The sequence below is a fragment of the Topomyia yanbarensis genome, chromosome 1, assembly GCF_030247195.1.
Source record: "Topomyia yanbarensis strain Yona2022 chromosome 1, ASM3024719v1, whole genome shotgun sequence".
Classification (NCBI taxonomy): domain Eukaryota; kingdom Metazoa; phylum Arthropoda; class Insecta; order Diptera; family Culicidae; genus Topomyia; species Topomyia yanbarensis.
Genome location: NC_080670.1, coordinates 69,082,458 through 69,104,469, shown reverse-complemented (window position 1 = coordinate 69,104,469; position 22,012 = coordinate 69,082,458). Strand labels below are relative to the sequence as shown.

At 37.4% G+C, this 22,012-nt stretch overlaps 1 protein-coding gene across 7 annotated transcripts in view; it reads left to right on the top strand.

Moving 5' to 3' along the window:
* LOC131677871 (microtubule-associated protein tau) overlaps positions 1–21,751 on the top strand; it is an 82,418-nt gene extending 60,667 nt beyond the window's left edge. For 4 of the 7 annotated variants that reach the window (XM_058957954.1, XM_058957953.1, XM_058957952.1 and 1 more), the window contains 2 exons: positions 19,009–19,164; positions 19,876–21,751. In XM_058957954.1, coding sequence (XP_058813937.1) covers positions 19,009–19,164; positions 19,876–19,947 — 228 coding nt within the window. In that variant the 3' untranslated portion in view covers positions 19,948–21,751. Of the gene's footprint in view, positions 1–19,008; positions 19,165–19,531; positions 19,652–19,875 lie in introns of all 7 variants that reach the window. The other 3 variants (XR_009303446.1, XR_009303445.1, XM_058957951.1) reach the window with 3 other exon arrangements.
* Positions 21,752–22,012: the final 261 nt, after the last annotated feature.

Below are 22,012 nucleotides of genomic sequence, written 5' to 3'. Positions count from 1 at the left end.
GTTCGTCTTCTCTGTTATTTTCTATCATCAGGCTACATTTCACGTGTGTATTAACTATTGGCTAGTTGAAATAGTTGAAATCATCAAAATTATAAGAGTGTCCCGAATATTGTAATCAAGCCTCTGCTTGATACAGCAGGAATTTTATCTTGTAGATACACTGTTTGACTTAGCCAAGTAAAGTATAAGGGAAACATTTTAAACTTAGCATTTTTAATATGGCTTTCAGTCTGTGAACAAAGTTGTAGAAAACCCTATTTTCAAAGACTTTGTTGAAGACGCCAGAAATATTTCTCAGGCTTTTTTATACAGAAAAAGATATACTAACTAGTAAAGGACTATTCTGATATTTTGAAAGATATTTTTACTCTAAGATATCAGATGGCGATTTTCCATAGTCATAGTAGAATGTAATCATTCTTGTCAACCTTGCATTCTGCTATTTGAATAAAAAATGTTTAGAATTTAATCTAGAACCTTTAAATAGATTGTCCACATTTGCAAAAAAAATCTGTTCTTTGGATCTGGACGATTATGGATTAAATCTTATTTGAACATTGCTATCAAATGAGATGCAACTTTGCTCACTTCATATAGTAAATTTATTAGAAATAGAGATTTTGTACCTGTCTAAAAAAAATAGACGATAAAGCATATTTTACGGTTAGATTCATAAGAATTGATCCAGATTTAGGTCGAACACCAATTATTTATAAATAAACCAGCCAATTTAATTTACCAGGAAGTTGGCAATATAATTTAGATAGGATAGTGCCCAACACTAAACGTTTCACACTGGCTCAAATTCGGACCAGGTTATAGATCAGTTTGGGTGTACAGACACTTTATACACAGACTTGCGGAAACAAAAACAGTAAAACTATCAACCATGAACATTTCCTGGCATCACGGAAGATCCCATAAGCTTTGCATGGGTTTCCCCCTTTATTTCCCCTCGCAATACCATCATGCTCGTTTGAATGCACCTTTTGACAGTCCGTTTGGCTGTACTTTTTGACACTTCGCTAGTCTGTGTATAAAGTATCTATATTTGGGTGTAGTTTTATATTTCCACTTGAAGCAACCGAGATAACAATTTTAGTTGTCTGCATGAGATAAAGTGAACACTGCATGTAGCAATTATACTCAGCGTTAAAGCAAATTCACACGCACCATAAAATAACACGAACGAGACAGCCAATTGGTTACAGCTTACTTCTTTGGCTACAAAAACGATTACAGCATTTTGACCTAGTTCACATATTACATTTTATACGAGGGTTCTCCCTAGATGCAACACATGTGAACATTTAACCTATACTGGCCACTACAGATCAGATGATAGCTTTGGTTGAATTTGAAATTGACCTTGAATGATTGAGTGAGGCTTTGAATTTGAATCATGGTTACGGTGAATTGAACTGAAAGTTGGTATTTAAAAATGAAAATTCGTATTAGTGTCCTGCATCCCGTTTCGAAAACACCTATATTGTTAAGGTTATAGGTAATTTGATATAACCGGTAGTCGTCATCTTGGATTTTGAATGCCCTTTACGAAAATACCCGCCAAACTTCTATTTTGAAAATCTACTTGTGAATCTCTTCCAAAAATAGCCATATTGTTGAGACTATAGAGAATTCTGCTCAACCAGAAGTTGTCATCTTGGATTTTAACCGAACATTGGTTTTCATCATTTAGGGGAACCCGGGGCTATTTATTGAAGAAATTCCTTAAGAAGCAAAAAATAAATAAATTGCGTTACAAAAACTTAATCTGGTTAGCCACAGAGGTCGACTGGCGCATCATGTATTTGCTTTGCTCTGGCGTGTATAATGGTGTGCGTAACCGCAAGCCGCTTAACGGTGGTTGATGGAATAGGGGGTACGAATAGCCCCGTACGCTTATTTCGCACAAAAGTGGTAAGCGTCTTCAAAATATTTGTGTTTTCACCCAATTGAAAATTGAAAAGTTAGTATACTTTGTTCAAATTACTTTTGGATCGTTATATGCCGCATATTATTGCTGATGTAACAAAGTTGTTATCTCGTATATTTGAAATATTATGAACCATTTTTGTTAAAAAATAAACCATTTTTAAAAAGTGGCTTTTTTAAGAAATAGCGCACTCGAAATTTTTCCACTAAAGCTTAACTAAGTTTCGATCTTTCACATAAAATTGGAAGATTTTATCAATCTTTTACAACAAAGAAGATAGAAATTTCTTCGCTTCGGCAGAATTGCGCCTTTACAAGTGTTCTAAACAGTCTAAAGTGTTTACAAAAAATAACACATAAAAAGATATTAAAAGCAAATCAATTTTTCGGGACCTCCCTCCTTAAATATTTAAGTATAACGCATGAACCATTAGAGATAGCCATATGGTATATTCAGCAAAGTTGCTTTAATATAATTGTTTTATAACTTTGTAGAACATTATGTAGCCTAATTTCACACATCTTACAAGTTGATACTTTGAACACCCTAGCCACAAGAGCCACCTTTCAACTAATACAAAAAAATCGGCAGAAAAGTATTAAGAAAGTTTGCAGAAGACACCATATGTCATAAACTAACCGATTGGGCGCATATAGTGTTGTCTTCGAAAATACGGCTTTGGGACCATAGTGGGTTGTGTGGCGAGGTGATTACGGCCCCCTCAAAGCACCACTTTCCCCATCCCTCAGAGTCCCCGTCCCCCTCTCATATCCCAGCAACTTCATACCATCACCATATCACTAGGCATGTCAAAATAAGCTTGGGTGGTTGGCGGGGAATTAAAACACTCTCAAACACGTGCCCCCGAATGTCACAATAAGTTAGTAGAAAGACAACATTGAACTAAAGATGATTAAGGGGTTTTATATAGTTTTTCTTTGAGCGTCTTGGTGGAATGCTGAAAAAATTAAAAGAAGAGATGCTTTTCCTTTTAATTCCAAAAGGTATTTATTAAATTGAACATATTTATATGTTGAGTAGCGGGCAAATAAGGTAAAGTTTGATGTTTTATTAAGATATACGCTCATATTTTTATTGAGTACTTGATAATTGTCTTGTGTAGTACAATGTCTAATTTGTAAAATAAGCTTGAGAACATGACATAACACTAGTAATTGTCACAGCTATAACGAGTTTTTTTCAAAGGGGCTTTCCGTGACTATGATTCCAGTCTAACAGCTCAACTGAATCCAAATAACCAAACCAATTCCACTTGGGGCGTCTTTGAACGACTCATTTAAAAAAATGTTTCATTTTTTGCAAACGTGGACGATTTTTCCGTCACATACTTCATCTGAAAAAATTAAATAAATTTCATCAAAAATCATCAGAAAAATAGTTATGAGCATTATTGCGAAAAAACTTGAATTGTTCGAGGACACGGCAAATAAATTACGAAGCTTTTCAAAAATTGTTTTTTGAGATAGGTCGAAAAAAATTTCGGCAATCCTAGTCACCGCGATGTTTTAGGAAAATACATGATTTCGATCTCAACACCCCTTAAGATAATTGAATATTTTTTTTTTATTTCAAACGTCGACTCGTAGCCCATAAAATTCGTGGTCGGCGAACCTTTGTATTGAACGTATCCAGCCACAGAATCATAGTTGCACCACTAGGTGGAAAAAAACAGTTTTTTGTTAATTTTGCGCTTTTACTAAATTCAGGAAAAAATAATGCAAAATGATTTTACATTAAATTCTTCGCCACATATTGCTACACAGGGTAATGAGCCTATTTTCACCCTGTTTCTTTTATAACCCTGCCCATTTGAAGCCGTTGATTTTGCAACGCATTGGGTCAAATGGTTCGAGTTTTTGTAGCACTCAAACACGAGCATTTCATCGTTGTCAGAGCATTTGTGTTATTATATTGATTCCTAATAACGAAGCAAAGTTACGCGCATTCCATCGATTGTAGACCGAGGAATTAACGAATTGGTGTGGTACCATCCTTAATAGGGTGAACAGAGGCACTTTACCCTATTGGATGCAAATTTCCGTGTGCGCTTTTTTTCTAAAGAATTACAAAAATAATATATGTGGAAAACACCACACCTTCTGTTACACAACCTAACTGTAAATGGTAATGGAAAGAATCTTTGTATCTTTCGAGAGTATTGCTCCAGTCAGTAGTTTTTCAACAATGCCAGCCAATTTTTTGGGAAATATAGCAGATATATATGCTTGTTGACTCTAGATTACAAGGGCACGCGAATCGAGCAAACGCTGTGCAAATGAAAACCAATTGGCTGCCTCACCCTGATCTGTTCTACACCTTCGTCTAGATCATAGTTAATTCTTGCCTTTACTTTCAATGCTGTTATGCAGGAGTGACACTGAACGATATATTTCATTTAGTTTTATTCTTTTATGGTATGGTAGCTCGCGTTCTTAACTAAAGTAGTTGTTCTTGAATTTAACTCGCCTCATAAAATTTCGTCAATCAACCAAAAATATGAGCTCATATTCGACAACTCGTGCGTAGGCTCATATCGCATACCGTCCATTCGGCACACACCCAGAAATCATTGCTCGCAGAAGAGCTTCGTTTTTATTCATAAGCTGTCATATAGAGAAAGAGGGGGCGGTTGTCACCAATGCTTATGACTTGAAATGAATCATCAATAGTACATACTAATAAAAGTCTACAGCTATTTATGCGTACGCTGGTTGAAATTTGAAATGCTTCCAACATGCTCGATTTCGTACGTTTGCTCCCATTTTCCTTCGCCTGCCGATTTTTCAATATATGAATAATCCGTTATGTTGTACCTTGTCCTGTTGTATTTATCATAACGCATATCTTGCATGTTCTCGTAAGCCTGGAAGTGCCGCCATTATTGAGAAAAAAAGAAGAGCCGTAAGTAATGTTTGTAAAACAAAACAAAACCAGTGTCGTAGTGAGCTATCTTTTCTACTTTTAGTATCCATCATCTGTTCATCACATTCATCACTGCCGAGCTGCATGCAATTGTGGGAAATACATATGCTTCATTGCAGCTTAATTTATTTTTTTGGAAAGCAATAATTACTTCACGTTTCATATTTACACGCAATGCTGTTACTAATCTAGCACACTATTGATTTACTAATACGATACCTACTGAAAACTCTTTATATAGGGTAACTCATGGTTTTTTGGTTGTCATTAGTGGTGTTGCGGGCTATTTGGTAGAACAACTTTATTCAAAAAAATTCAGTACCTCTGAAACTTCGTGCTATGAAAAAATAGACTTTGAAGATTCATTTGCGACAATCATCAAAATATTCCGTCGGGGTCTAGAGCAACTCTTTTTAAAGTGTTTTTTCATGAAACCTTAGGTTTTGTGTCTAGCTTATATTTCAGTCTCTAGATGGCGCCTTTGGCATCGCATTAATGAGAATGTAATAGATAATTTAATTGTCAACAACTTTGTAAACAACTAATAATCGATCTGAATCTTGAAAAGATGTTGAAGATTTCAACGAAGTTATGACACGAGACCCAGTTTGGAAATAAATTTTATTTGCAATAACAACAGCTGAGTTTAGTTTAACCTTCCGTAAGTCGCACTAGTGCACTGAGTACACGCTGCTCTGAAAATCTAACGAAATCGTCCTAGCGCACCAGCGGCTGCTCGTTCAGTGGGCCATTTGTGCGACTTCCGGAGGGTAATAGTGCATTCAGAGAAATTTGAGTGCTTGAAAACTCTCATGTTTTAGCCGAAAATTATAAGTTCAGATTCCACCTGATATAAGGCACTATTGACGCCTTTGTAATGAATTGATATAGGCAAGTGTTAACAAAACTTGTACGATAATAATGCTCTTTTCCAAGATTCTAAGTTAAATTTCATGCATGTTTTTTCAATAACAAATCTTTTTCCATTTTTGTTTACTTGTTCTCGAGAATATCAAATACATTCTTGAATGATGTTCCCCAATCGCCATTGAGCTTGTACACTACAGTTGGCTCTAATTGTAACCTTCTATTTTAACAAACTCCATCAAACATTTTACAGCATTGAATTATTTGACGGGATTCATTGCGGCCTTTACGTCAAAAAAATCTTGTTGACCTTCTCAAAATTAAGATGTGTGACAGAGACAAAAAACTTTGAGCTTTTGGTTCGAGTTTTTAAATTTTCCGATAGACTCGATTCATCGATTCAACGGAAGGTTACTGTTTAACTCCATGGGTTTCTTATATTCACGTCACATTCAATTTTTGAGAGGATTTCTTAATTTTTTTTTTTAATTTTGATTATAGAAGCATTAATTGTAAGGTCATTCGCCTCTTTGGGTTAGGAAAATCTTTAACCCTATGTGCGGGGTTGGGACTCGAACCCAGGTGAGTTACGTTAAAGTCAATCGATTTACCAATTACGCTACGCCTACCCATCATTGTTGATAGGAACATATGTCGCGTAATTTAAGTTACTAGCGTTTAAGCCAACTATTATGAATTTCTCCAAAAAGAAATTTGGGAAAAATCGTTTCTAGGTAAACGCGAATCACAAGAGTAAACAAAACCATTTTGTGTTCCTTTTTGTAACTGTCCGAATTCGTAGATAGCGATTAACTTTTAGATGGCGAACTGATAGACTACGTTTTCTTAAAACCTCGGAAAACAAATGAGCAAAAAACGAAAAATAGTCAATTTCGGAGAAAATTATGATTACCCCCTTTTGGAGGCCAGGTATTAAATTTTTCATATTTCAGAACAGATCATCGCCGTACAAAACCCTAATATGTTCTGGATGGTATGCAGTTTGTATATATATATATATATATATATATATATATATATATATATATATATATATATATATATATATATATATATATATATATATATATATATATATATATATATATATATATATATATATATATATATATATATATATATATATATATATATATATATATATATATATATATATATATATATATATATATATATATATATATATATATATATATATATATATATATATATATATATATATATATATATATATATATATATATATATATATATATATATATATATATATATATATATATATATATATATATATATATATATATATATATATATATATATATATATATATATATATATATATATATATATATATATATATATATATATAGCAATTCAATAAAAAAAAGTTATACGACCTCTCAGAATTGCAATATTTGGTAGAATCGTTCCTTACCGAAAAATATTAGATACATATTTTTTTTTATTTCGTCATTACGGGTGTCCGTTTCCACGTTAGACGGGTTCAAAAATCGTGATTTGTCAAAAGTTGATTTTTTTTTAAATTCATAACTTTTGAACCTCTGAACCGATTTTCATGGGTTATAAGTCAAATGAAAGGTATTTAAGTGTAGTTTCAAGAAAAAATTATTAACTTTGAAAATATTGAGTTTTGTACGAACAAAATACGCATTAAATGGTTTTTCTTGATTTTCACTGCGAGGGTCCTTGAATACTCCATACTTTTATATTTTTATTTGAAAGATCATTCAATTCTACACAACATCTCCAAACATATTTTTGAACCAGATCTGGAAGTTTCGGAGATATCATATGAAAATATATATGAAAATGGAACGAATCCGGAAGGTCCTTCAATGGCGGTCAATGTTTCGAAGGACTCTGAAAAAAGGTTTCAAAGAGCAAGAGTTCGTGTTAGTAGTTTGAAGAAGGGAATAGAAATTTAAAAAACAATCATGTCATATTTTTGATAATATACCTGGAACAGCGATTCCCAATGGTCCTGAAACGGCTTATTCGGTCTCGGGATCATTTGGTTCATACAGTTTATTGTAGCAGCGAAAACAAATGAAGGAGCTGCCCTCATCTATTTTCATCTTTTTTTCATTTCACAATCGTACAATTTATTGGTGAGTTTTTTGATACGCGTACTCAACACCCAAACTGAACACTTACGTTTCATGTCAAGAGATTCTTCAATTAAACTGTTGTTGTAGGAAACTCTGTTTTCTAACTGATAATTTCTTTCAAAACATTCCTGGTTTTAGGTAATATATTCGAACCTACAAGCTAGTGATGTAGTACCAGCAAAAGCAAAATTTATCTATTTCTTCAACTTGCTTGCGACAAAAGCTATTGAAACAAACCCGAAATACAGGCAAAAATTCCCTACCTACACAAAAACCATCTGCTAGTCATACCAACCATGTCTTTTATCTCAGCAAATAAGTTGAATACTCTTTTTTTCAATTCCAAGCAACACTCCCAATCTAGTCAAAGTGGACGCTTGGTAAAAATATTTTGAACGCGAGGGGAGGACAGGATCTGCAATGTCTGAATGTTTTTCTACATGGTTAATCGACAGCCCCCAGGTTGAAACGAATGTTGCACCCAGCTTGTAAGTAAATCATAGATTTCTTTATTCACAACTGCTGTGACTCGCTGGAAGTGTATGGTGAACTACCATGGGGTTACATCGTTTCCATGCATGTGGGGTGTGTACATAGATTTTTTATTTTCAAAAAATTATATCTCCGAAACCTCTAGATCTGGTTCAAAAATATGTTTGGAGATGTTGTGTAGAATTGAATGATCTTTCAAATAAAAATATAAAAGTATGGAATATTCAAGGACCCTCGCAGTGAAAATCAAGAAAAACCATTTAATGCGTATTTTGTTCGTATAAAACTCAATATTTTTTTGAAAGATAATAATTTTTTCTTGAAACCACACTTAAATATCTTTCATTTGACTTATAACCCATGAAAATCGATTCAGTGGTTCAAAAGTTATGAATTTAAAAAAGAAATCAACTTTTGAAAAATCACGATTTTTGAACCCGTCTAACGTGGAAAGGGACACCCTAATGACGAAATAAAAAAAAATATGTATCTAATATTTTTCTGTAAGGAACCAAATACCAAATATTGAAGAATTCTGAGAGATCGTATAACTTTTTTTCGTGGAATTGCTGTATATTTACAATATTTGTATGTATGTATGTTTATGTTTTTAGATAGTTTAAAAATGTTCAAAAACAACCTGAACAGGAAAAAATGTACAAAAACCAACAACTCAGGGATCGGTTTTGAGTAGCCACCCGACCCGCTAATACGACTACTCTTCAGGAATCAGTAGCGTCTGGCTCAAATGGCACCTTCCCCATGTTGATCGGAGATTTGTGCCTTGCCAAGAATCGTCTTTTCATCATTTTCCTGATGGGAAGGATTGGGGAAGTGGTAAGGTTAGGGGTAAGGAAAACAACGACACATAACAATTAAAACAGAGCATTCTGCACCCCCGGAGTGATGCTGAACGATCTGTAGGTGCTACAACAGCAGGAATAAAACTTCCAACCCCCGGAGGGATTTAGAACCTCTACTCAAACAGTGAGCGGATATATCAACACCCTCGAGGGGATATTGAGATAACAGAACGACAACACCCCCGAAGAGATATTGTCATTCAAATACGGCTAAAAAACTATAGCTCTTTACCACACTGGGTTAGGAACAAAAGCATATCCTTAAATTTCAGCTCTCTGTACATAGGTTCATCTATGTATGGAGAACCAAAAATCCGGATGCGCAATTGCATTAATACAGGGCAATTGCATATCAAATGATATGATGTTCCGTAATCGGATTCACAAAAGATCACATGAATAATACTCAGCGCGCTGAATAGTAGCCATGTGATAATTGAGTTTGCAATGTCCAGTCAGTGCCCTGACCAGAATACTGCAGTTGTGCTTGGAAAAATGCAACAAATTTCTTGACATTTTCGGACTCACATCCGGCAGAAAAGCCTTTGTTTGAACGCAAGTTTGCAAGCTACGCCAATGGTTGGCATGTTCGAATGCAGCCCAAGAGCGAATCTTGTGCTTTATCCAACTTATTGACAGTGGTAGAACTGGTTCTGGACCAACGAAATTAGTCGCAGCGCCAGCTCTAGCCAATTCGTCCGCCCATTCATTTCCAGTAATACCGGAATGACCGGGTACCCATAGAAGGTAGATAGCATTTGAAATGCTAAGTTCTTCGATTTGAGTTCGACATGCGATTACTAATTTCGATCTCGAATCTGCCGAACTAAGTGCTTTCAGGGCAGCCTGACTGTCAGAGCAAAAATAGTTTCTTTTGCCGCAAATTCCCTGTTGAAGTGCGGATTGTACGCCACACAGAATCGCAAAGATTTCTGCTTGGAATACGGTACAGTATCTACCAAGCGAATGAGATTGGTAGGTGCTTGGAATACGGTACAGTATCTACCAAGCGAATGAGATTGGTTTAATCTCATTTCATGACAATAGACACCAGCACCGGCTCGGCCCTCCAACAAAGAACCGTCCGTATAACAAACTACGTATGCTTCAAGTTGTCGCTCCATCCAGCCAGACAGCCATTCCTCACGAAGAGGAATTCTCACATTGAAAGTTTAAGAAGGAAAACTACATGTGAGTGTAAGGTCACTGTAAGGGAGCAAGTGTATATTCATCCCAAGTTACCATTTGGGGCCACAGTCTTGTGTGGCTACACAGAAAAAAATATTTTGTAATTTTAAGTTTATTTTCATGCACATATTTGGAGCATGAATATAAATGTAAAATTATGTTCCACCAAAAATCCACACGACTTGTCGTGCTTTCTTGAACGAATTTTATTATAATTCTACACGTGGATTGAAAATTACAGTTTCTTCAAACGGAAAACCAATGCACTTCAATGTATTTTTTACACGCATTTTGCTGTAAAATGAATGACATGTAATATTACACGAATGAATGTGTAAAATTGTATGCTCCAACTGAGTCCATTGATTTTAACGCAATTTTCAATCAAAGTTTTGATTCAATCTTTGTATGTTTACATTCGTATTGATTTACATGTCGTTTAACTTTCATTATTTTTTTGTGTGTAGTTACACGATCTATTGGGTTACTGTTCCAGAGCCCAGTAACCTTAAGACGGTATGCACAAGAAAGTGCTTCTTGTTTCAGAATCACATGTAGTGGTTTTATGTTCAAGAGTGCCTCGAGAGCAGCAGTAGGTGTTGTCGAGAACGCACCAGTCATCGCCATCAAGACCATCCTCTGAAGATGGTTTAACTTTGATTGGATTGTCATGACTTCTCCCTTCTGCCACCAAACAAGGCACCCGTATGCCAGTATTGGTCTAACAATTGTTGTGTAGATCCACTGAATGTACTTGGGTTTGAGTCCCCAAGATTTGCCGAAAGCCCGTCTACATTGGCCAAAGCCCATGCAAGCTTTCTTGATCCTGAAATCGATGTGAGCTGTCCCATTAAGTTTTGAGTCGAGAATTACCCCAACGTACTTAACTTGATATTCGACAATAATTTTAGTTAGATTTATTATAGTATTATTTTGCATAAATTCTATTTAAGTTCTATGTTGATCACACTTCATCTTACCGTGCATTCGTGAACAGAAAAGACATATGTCTTAGGTTCTTCAGAAGAAATAATAAATAAATAAATAAATAAATAAATAATTTCAGAGTCAAAAAAACTGCTCCGGTTGTAATCCTTCGTTGCGTGAAAAGCACCATTGAGGTTTTATTTGGATTAACTGATAATCCAATATGAAGACACCACCGCTCAACAACACATAAGGTTTGTTGAATCAAATCAAAAAGTGTGTTAATGCAAATACCGGTGATCATTATATGATAATCATCGGCGAAACCATACGTCGGAAACCCAAGCTCATTTAGTTTTCTCAACAAGCTATCGGCGACAAGGTTCCATAGAAGTGGTGACAGCACACCACCTTGAGGACATCCGCAGACACTCAGTTTCCTCATCTCTACTTGTCTTAACGATGACCACAGATATCGGTTGCTAAGCATTGCGTGTATCCAGTTTGTGATATATGAAGGTACTCCATGATCTCGTGCTGCTTCCAAAATGGATTCGAAAGACACGTTGTCAAAAGCACCTTCAATATCAAGAAAAACTCCTAAACTTGATTGCTTTTGTGAAAAAGCTTTTTCAATGTTGTAGACAACATTGTGTAACAGGGTGGTAGTAGCATGCAGCGAGTGCTCGCCCAAGCTTCCATCCCGAATGTAGTGGTCGATTAAACGTTCCACTGATTTGAGAAGGAAGGAGGTCAGACTGATCGATCTAAAGCTCTTTGCCTCCTCATAAGTGACGCGGCCACCTTTGGGAATGAATTTGACAGTTATTTTCATAACTGACATACTTCAACCCGCCGGATGCCACGCGGCCTCTAGGCTGGTTTTGTCCGGAGAAAGATAATAGAGTTATCAACCTCCTAGTGGACCACAGCCAGTTACTGGGGAGTTCGCCCGGCTCTTCCCAGGCTCCGTTCGCCATTGAGAATATTTTAAACCCCCTCAACAATTTTACCCTTAGCACGGGTCGCATGACACTATGGAATTGGGGTTCCCTGTTTGGTGTTACCACCGGAACAGGTAGTCCGTAGTGTAATTCTTAGCCGGTTGAAACAACCACTACCGACACTACACGGCTTATCTAGGCTGTTCGGAGAAAGAAGCTGACATTGATGGACAGCTCCCATAGATGGCCGAACAGCCGACCAAATATTGCAGAATTCTGAGAGATCGTATAACTTTTTTCGTGGAATTGTTGTATATTTACAATATTTGTATGTATGTATGTTTATGTTTTTTAGATAGTTTAAAAAATGTTCAAAAACAACCTGAACAGGAAAAAATGTACAAAAACCAACAACTCAGGGATCGGTTTTGAGTAGCCACCCGACCCGCTAATACAACTACTCTTACTCGCAACCTGATTTCTCCCCGGCCTTACCTTACGGCATTACTTCGGGAATAGGTTTTTTATGTGCATTACTTCGGGAATAGGTTTAGCGCCCACTCCTATCCAACTACTTAGTAATTAGTTCTTTCAGTAGGGTTACAGCACCCATCCTTGCCACCAGAAGCGGATCCAGAAAAAAAATCAGGAGGGATCCGAAACTTCGATTTTAAAATGAACATTGTACAATTCGTAATACGCTATAACCTTATATAATGAATATCAGTTTTAGTGGACAAATTTGGTTTAGAGTAATTTTGAGTTTGAAACTAATATAAAATTGAAATTAATTTGAAATTTCTCAACAAGTTAAAACATTTCGGAGGGGGTCCGAAATGCGGATCCGCCACTGCTTGACATTCTACCAGTATTAGACCATCTACACAACGTGGCAATTTCTGAATGGTATTGGGAAAGCTAGCTGTGGGTCGAGAATTAGTGCTCTTCTCCTACGAGGACAATCTGGTCGCCAAACTTGAGACTGTCTAATTTACTGAGCCCTTCGGTTCCCTTGTGCCATTTAGTACCACTTCCTCCTTGAGCTTCCGACTTGGCCACGAACTACTCGGTCTAGTCCTCGACGATGGAACTAGGCTATTCCTGCGGAGAGTTCCCTGGCGATGATTGCTATCCCGAAACCGTTGCACGACGTTCATCACGTCATTTTCACTGTAAGACGGTCATGATATACATCATAACTCTATTGACTGCTTGCCACGTCATTCTGTAGGCCAAATTATCCGGGTTGATGCCTGGTCCTCCCGTTTTAAGTAGATCCCTGCACGTCGCTTCAAAACTCGGACATTCGAAGACCACATGCTTTGGTGTATCTTCGACGTTCTCACACTCCGGGCACAATGGTGACGTTGCGTAACCGAATCGATGACGATACTTCCTGATGCAGCCATGACCCGACAGAAGCTGTTCCAGGTTGAAGGTCATCTCTCCGTGCCTTCTATTGACCCACGTCGACAGGTTTGGCATGAGCCGGTAGGTCCACTTTCCTTTCTCCGCATTGCCCCATTTCTGCTGCCACGTCATCATCGAATCGATTCTCATCATCTTCTTCACGTTTCTTGCTTTTCGTTTATGGTAGTACTTGCTATCCTCCGCCAGGGTGATGCAAATGGGGATCATCTCGGATATAACGCATACTGCCTCCGAAGATATTATTCTGTTCGCAATCGCAGCTCGTACGACCACCACCCGGAACATCCTGTTCAGCTTTTCGAGGTTCCGCTCGGTTTTCAGCGCTGCACTCCAGATTGGAACCCCATATCGCAGTATCGATGACGAAATACTAGATAACAGACCGACTTTTCGCTGGTGTAATCAACGTGGTTGTTAAAGGTCAACCGGTCGTAGATAATCACTCCCAATTACTTCAGTGCACGCTTCGATGCAATCACGTGCCCTTCGACGGGGATCTGTATCCGCTGAACTGCTTTGCAGTTGCTGACCAACAACACATCCGTCTTGTGGTGAGTTATTTGCAGCTTGACCCCGTTCATCCAGCTCTCGATCGCGTCTAATGTCTCCATCACCGACAACTCCATATCTCTCAGTCTCACTCGTCACTGTTAGTTCCAAGTAGCATTTCTAGTTTTATAGCACACTAAAAGAGCATTCTAAGTTTTAAGAAGGGCTTCAAGAGTGCCATAAAACCTCAAATGCTACCAGGGAGTGACACGTCGTCCGCGAAACGCACGATTTTCACTTTCCCGGTTAGCCGCAGTTTTAAGATGTACGATGGGCATCCCGCTTCAAAGAGTTGGACCGAGAATGGAGTCCTGAGGAACGCCCGCTGCGGCTCGCATTGAATTGTGCCCTTCGTTCGTCTCGTACGTTACTACTCTGCTCTGGAAATAGCTCATCCGGATCTGGCTCATTCTTCTGTGCAACATTACGGCATTGGTCTATACGAGGCTGGATGGCCCGGTGACTTCCCTGACTTTGGCAGCACCGTCAGCTTCTGTACCTTCCACATTTAGGGGAAATTTCCATCACCTAAACACTTCTGCAGTAGCTTTCGGAACATTTCCGAATATGTCAGAATCGCAGCTTTTGGCATTTCATCCGGACCGGGGGCTTTCTTTGATTTTAATCGCATCGATGCTTGTTACGACCCCTCGGTCGGCACAACTCACCAAGACGATCTTCGATGATCACCCTATACTTAACGACCGCAGCTGTTAGATCATGACTGACAGATCACCAGTAGCGAAAGAAGAAGGATCATCTTTAAAACGTGTTCTGAGGCTAGCAGGTTTGCAGTTTGCGTAATAATTTATATATTAAATAGTTTCATTAAATTTTATACAAATTTATGCAAAGTAAGTCAGTTTTTGAAATGTCCTATATTGAATTGATAACCTATGTAATTATTACCCTACTTGAATTGTTAACCTACGTGCAAGCATAATTTGTTAACCTATATCTGTTTCTTAACCTATAATTTGACAACCCAAAGAATTGGATTACGATCCACCACAAATGACTACCGGCCGATTTATAGTAACTAATTACGGAAAATAAGAAGGAAATAAGAACTAAACGTGAGTGAGAATTACAAACGTATGAAACATGAAATGTAATGATTAATTTACAGGTATTTTTTAACTGTTATAATACACTAACTGTTAATAAACCGGAATCGTGTCTTGCTTCTTGTTTACCACCACATGAAAAAATACGTTTATTTTGTACGGAGACGATTGGATGTACAGCAATAAAATTGAGATCTGCGCCAGCAGCCGGAAAAAAATCAACCGATAGATGATGAGACCGTCGATGCTTACCGCCTCAATTACCGCGCAGAGGTTAACCATGATATTGTGCATCATGAATGGGGCTGTGGTTGTTATAAGTGCCACGCATCTAAAGGAACCGAAAAGGAAACATCGATCAACCTTCCTAGTGTGGATCTACTAGCTAACACAAATACTTCAGCAATCCCAATTGGCAGTGTAACATCAGTGCCACTAAGTACGGTTTCCCTGGTTTCGGACAATGTGCCCGTCCTGACAAATACTTGTGTACCCGTTTCAAACATGATGTTTCAACCTCTCAGTCCGCATCTTGCTTCCCGTACGCTCATAAGTACAAGCCTGCCCTGTCCAATAAATGCACGTACAGAAATGTTACCAAACACGTTCGTTGTACCTAACATAACTGCACCACCACATGTAAACACGATACCACGTCAGTTGGGACCATCAGCACCATCAGTTGGTGTGTTCTCAGGAGCTGCTAGCCGAAGGCAGTGCGTAACAATATCATCAAGCATCAATCAGCCGATCCTTTCTACCATGAACATTCCTCCTTGCGTCTAGCACCATCATTTACGCAACTGGACCGTTGACTGGACAAATTGTGAACAAACAGCAAACTTTGACATCCCTTCAAGATTGAAAGAACGCGAAGCAAGGTTTCGAGAACATAGGGAATCAGCATGCTGGAGTATCGAAAACGTCGACAAAGCAAAGGCAGTTGCAGCTAGAGCTACAAATGCTGGACGAAGATAGGAAATTGCAACAACAAGAAGATGCGAAGAAGCGTGATTATATTCAAAAGCGATACAGCTTACTGATGGAATTAGTCAACAAAACTTCTTTGGCGATAGATGATGCAAAAGAAGAAACAAATGAAATGATAAGAAATCGGATAAACGATGAAATGAATATTAATCAATATTTCGAACCGCAGCGGGAAGCGAACCTGGAAGTAGTAAGACTCTATCCCTCTATCAGTTCACAATCACAAAATATCACGATACAGCAAATTCCATTGAGAATTGACGCCAGCACCTAATAGCAACAGCAAAGTTATTCAAGGCCAACCTCAAACGGCTCAGCATTAAAGAAACCAGCCGGTCAGATTTAATCAGCCGAATCAATCCAACATGCTTCAGGAGATAAGGCGGATGAGATTAAATGAAGATTATTCGTAGATTCCTGTCAGAAGAGACAACGGGAATGAAGTACAAGTTGTCAGCATTCCTCGCTGCTATCGGTTCTTGACATTACTAGGAACAAATACCCTGATACGATTACACACAACTTCGTAGATGATAGTGAGATGGGGTGTGCGGTTGTGGTGTATCTTCTGTCCCAGCTAGACAGCGCTATGGCATTTTCAATTGTCGGGGTAAAGTTAAAAGCCGCTCCACTACCGATAGCACCCATACTAAGACAGGAGTTGCAGAGTGTTGTGATCGATGCGCGGCTAGCCAATGCAATATCCAAAGTGATGTGCTTCTGCCTAAACAAATACTTCTGTTGGACCGATAACAGTGATTTCCTATGCCATCTGCATACAGATCACTGCGGTTATTCTTCACATGCAGGCTGGCGAGTAAGAAAGATATTAGCAAATACTGATGTTGGAAACGGGAAATGGATGGATTCGAAAAACAATAAAACTGCTGTTGCAATAAAACAATCTAGAGCCCAAGACCACAGCATCATCAGTTGATGGTACAAAGGACAAGGAATTACAAACGTATGAAACATGAAATGTAATGATTATTTTACAGGTATTTTTAACTGTTATAATACACTGACTGTTAAGAAACCGGAATCGTGTATTGCTTCTTGTTTGCCGCCACAACGATTCTTTTAGCTCGTCGTTAGTCGCTTGCCACTCGGCTGTGTTTGCTCCTTCTTCTTCGCCGTACGGTGCCGCTGACCAGGTATCGTGCTTCGGGAAGAGACCCTTAACGATTATCTTTAGCTTAGCCGGGCATATTTCAGCTGGTGTCGACGGGCCCTCAGTTTCGTCATGACGACACAGTACGCGTTCCGCATGGATTGGTGTCTACTTCTCAGCACATCTACTTATGGCAAACTGGCTTGCTAAACTTTTCAATGCGTCTCTAGCTTCTCGATGCGTCGCTTGCGCTTCTCTTGCTCTCTGAGCCCGTCTTTTGGCTCAAAGACAAGCGGCGTGTAGCGCACTGAGCTACTCATTTAACCAGCAAGCTGCCCGCCGTCTACTGCATTACTCCAGTTTTTGTGGCAATGTAACGTCACAAGCCGTCACAATCCTTCTTGTTAGTTCAGTAGCGTACTTGATTCCGCTGTTCGCCGAAGTGACTCAACAAAGAGGTTTTTGTTAAAGACTTTCGTCTTCCACTTTAGCTTGCCGGTCGTCCTTCTCCGTGCTGCGGCAGGGTTCCATTGGCCGATGCGGTAGCGAATCACCTGGTGGTCGCTATGAGGACATTTCTCGCAAACTTTCCAATCCATGTTCGCTGTCGGTCAAGGACTACAGAATGTGGCGGAATTTCTCTCGGTAATGATGTTCATTTCGTGAACCAATAAAATCCCAGTTTTGCCACGATACCAGGAGCCATTAAGCTCCCAGCTTCGCCGCGATCTACTCGTTGTAGTCCTTGGCGGTAGACCTACCCACCACAAGGAGCCGACCGGTAGGTGTCGAGACCTGTCGCCAATATTCACTACAAGAAAATATTCTCACAAGATAACTTTTGCAAATGAAACTTTCAGAATTCCATTTATAATATTAAGCATATTTTTGTTGAACATATTCATTTTTTCAAATTTCTTCAAAATATTATCACCAAACAACCCCCCCCCCCCCCCCCACTTCCCGCGCCGCTGATGGTATGTCCCATTATTAGCACAATTATAGAATAACTATTTAACCAATTATGGTCTTCGAATATTGCCAATAATATTGTTTCGATAAATCAAGATTACCTACATTGTTTAGCCTTTTTGCATAACAAACATTTCAAAAATTCGAGCGGGGCCCATATCGTTTTTGTTGTGGAGCATAGTCTCCGCTTGTTCTGTGAAATATCATCCTTTTAATGTGGGAAATATTTTATAGCGAGAAGTATTTTCGCCGTCTGAAAGAAGAATCTAGATTTTATACATCCTTTAAAAATATGCAATAATTAGTGTAGTTGTTCTGGAGACCATAGTGTCCAAGTTGAAATGTTGCCATTTCTCCGGGCGTATTACACCTGGTTACCCTAAATGTACATTACGCTTTGCCTGCTTTGAATATTGTTACAGCACAGCACAAAGTATTTGCAGGAAACGTGTGTTTATCAACAACTAAATCATTTTGAACTCAAGTAAACTACTCTATAAAAGAGCCAAACTATTCCGATTCCGTTATAATTACAGTAGGCACCGACTGAAAAGAATTTACTTTTTCCTTTTTTTTAGATTGTCAACCAGAAGTTGGATATTAAGGCGGAAAGCAAAGTGGGCTCACTCGAAAACGTTAAACACAAACCAGGTGGTGGCGACATAAAGATTTTCGACGACAAAGAATATCTGAGGCAAATCGATCATCCTATTGCACCAACTCCACCGTCACAGGTAAAGTCTAGTTCCAGAGAGTTTCTTTTGTACTAAGGAATTATTGAACGCTGATTGAATCTGTCCATCAAGTCGAAGAATTGCTTCCCCATCGTTCGAAGTACTCGCGTTCTGTGTCCACTTTCGAAAATGTGTTGGCTTTCCATAGTTGTATTGTGTCAATCTATAGACTTTCGAACTTTTCATATTTTCTAAATCTGCTTAGCTAGAAAAAATACAAAATCTCCGATTGGAATATTTGGCTGTTGGTATTGATTCGAAGTAGCATTGTCACGCCTTCTACTACAATTATGCATTGTGCCAGCTTTTATATCGGCCATCTCAATTTTTTGGATTTCATAGGCTTATTTTGAATTTTGTTTTATAGGAATATTTGTACAAGTTTTATTAGGATAATTTAAATCAGTCCTGAACCATGTACAGCAATCAAGACAAACATTCAGCAAATGGTCTCTAGTAAGATTAAAGGGAATTGATTCATAAAATTGTAAGTCTTGTTTGTGGTTGGTTGGTGGTGTGCTAATTATTTTTTTTTGTTTCGATTTTCGAGATTTTAAAAAAATAGTAGCGCTATGATTTTGCCTATTGACACATTGCCAAGAACGGCGCTTCGAAACATGAACATAGCTCAGTATGCGCCAACGCAATGTAGTTGTATTTTCTTTGTGTTCAGTAAACCAGATTTGATTTTCATATTTCGACATTTCACAGAGTCCTACACCGGACAGCGCCAGCAATAACGATGCCAGCGAAGCAGCAGTTGCACCATATACAACTAACTAAATTTCACGCAAACGCTTTTCTTACACAAATATAAAACTAACAGCAAGCAGTTCAACTTTTGGTTCCAATCTTCTTTTTTTAACATAGTATAATTGCATTAGCTAGCAATAGTCTAAATTTAGTTGCCGAGTGAAGTTTTGATAGGTAATTCAATTTTATACTAACATATTATACACAAGTAAAATGCGTAGATGTCACGCTCAATACGTACCAAGTATCAACAAAATCAAATCAAATTCACCAAGCAAAGCTCTGTATCAAGCAAAGAACAAGTTTACAAACATTTACAAAATGAATGCACAGCCACAAATTTAAGTTGCAACATTTTCGAAGTCAGATACAAGACTAAAAATATAGTTCACTGTTCATAAATTACGTAACGCAAAATTTGCTCAAAATTGACTCGCCCATCCGTAATGTTACAAATCGTCACAAATTTATTTGTCCCCTTCCCATGTGTCACAACATGTCACATTTTGTAATACCCCCTTTGATAGTGTTACGTAATTTATGAATGGTATCTATTATCAGAGACATTTTCATTCCTAGTAATCCTGATTCGTCATGGAACGTGATTCGATCATTTTATTTCGAAAAAATGAACTGACCATCGATATACTGCCATTTGATTTTATGACAATGCGGCTATAGTGAAAGTGTCTCTGGTTTATTATGTTTGCATGAAATTGCATAATGCCTAGATTATAATCCTAGTTTTTGTAAACTTTAATTATAGGTTAATTATCATAATACAAGCACCTTACTAATACTTTTCATTGTTTTGCTTTAGGAAGGTAAAGCTACCGTCGAAGCAACATGCAATACCTATAGTTACACAATAATGAGTTAATTGTTAAATGTCATTATTATAGTTTTTTTCGGTTTATTTCTTGTGATTTGACTTTTCGTTCTAAGAGTTGTGAATCATTCTGTTCGTTGACTCAATTTCTATTGTTTTAATTTTTAATTAATTTCTTTCATTTATTTTTAGTCGCCGATTCCTGAGTTCTCCTAAAAACTCCTACTATTAGTTGACATTTTTTTCGATAGAGAAAAACAAGTGATGCCAACACTAAGAAAAGAATATAAATTTAATATGTATATGCAGTGTAGTTTAATTATGGTCCTGTTGATTAGTTCTAAGTTTTGTACTTTCTGGAAGCATTGATAAATTATACGCAGATTATTATTGCACCGGTACTCTCTGCTACACTTTATTGGGTGCAAAAGAATATTTTCACATTTTATAGAGTCGATTAGTTACAACAAAGAGAGATACACTTTCTGTTGTGATTATTTCTTTTGTTTTTACTCATTGAAAATTAGAAGCTGTGTTACTTTAAATATCAAAAATGAACATTATTCTTTCGTTCAGAGTGTTTTCTAGTCGGTTGTTCAGTTTAGATTGAAGGCAGCAGAAATGTTGCAAGAATGTTTGACAATTTCCTTTCACGTTAAGAATTGTATTTCATAAATATGATCGCATTGAAAGAACATAAATCATAGTTACAATATAACTGCGGAAGGAAATCGTTCTACAGGTGCAGTTTGTAAAAACATCATTGTATTGTAATTATATATTAAATATATTTATCTATTTCAAAACAAAACTCATGTAACTGTCGCTGTTCAATGGCGGTATCAGAATTAAATGGACGCAAAAGCGAACCATCATTGATAAACTATGAACAAAACAGAACAAAATTATTTAGATTGTACCATTATTGATTACTTAGTTTGGTAGAATGAATGAGAAATAAAATACACACCAGGATGACAAATTCATACTATTTGTTTACAAATATACCATTTGTTTTTATTAGTTTTTCGGCTTTCTAGGGGCTCTTTATATAACAAATCTTCAAAACACAACATTTGGAGACAGCTATATTTGCACATGTTAGTAGCTTGAAGAATAAAACAGATAAGCACATTACTAGACACATATGATATAAGACGCGTATCGGATAAATTGTTTTCACGCCATTATTTCAAAAATTATGCTAACTTTTTAAATTGTTAGGTGTCAGTATATTCGAGATATTAGGGGTACTACCTCCAAACC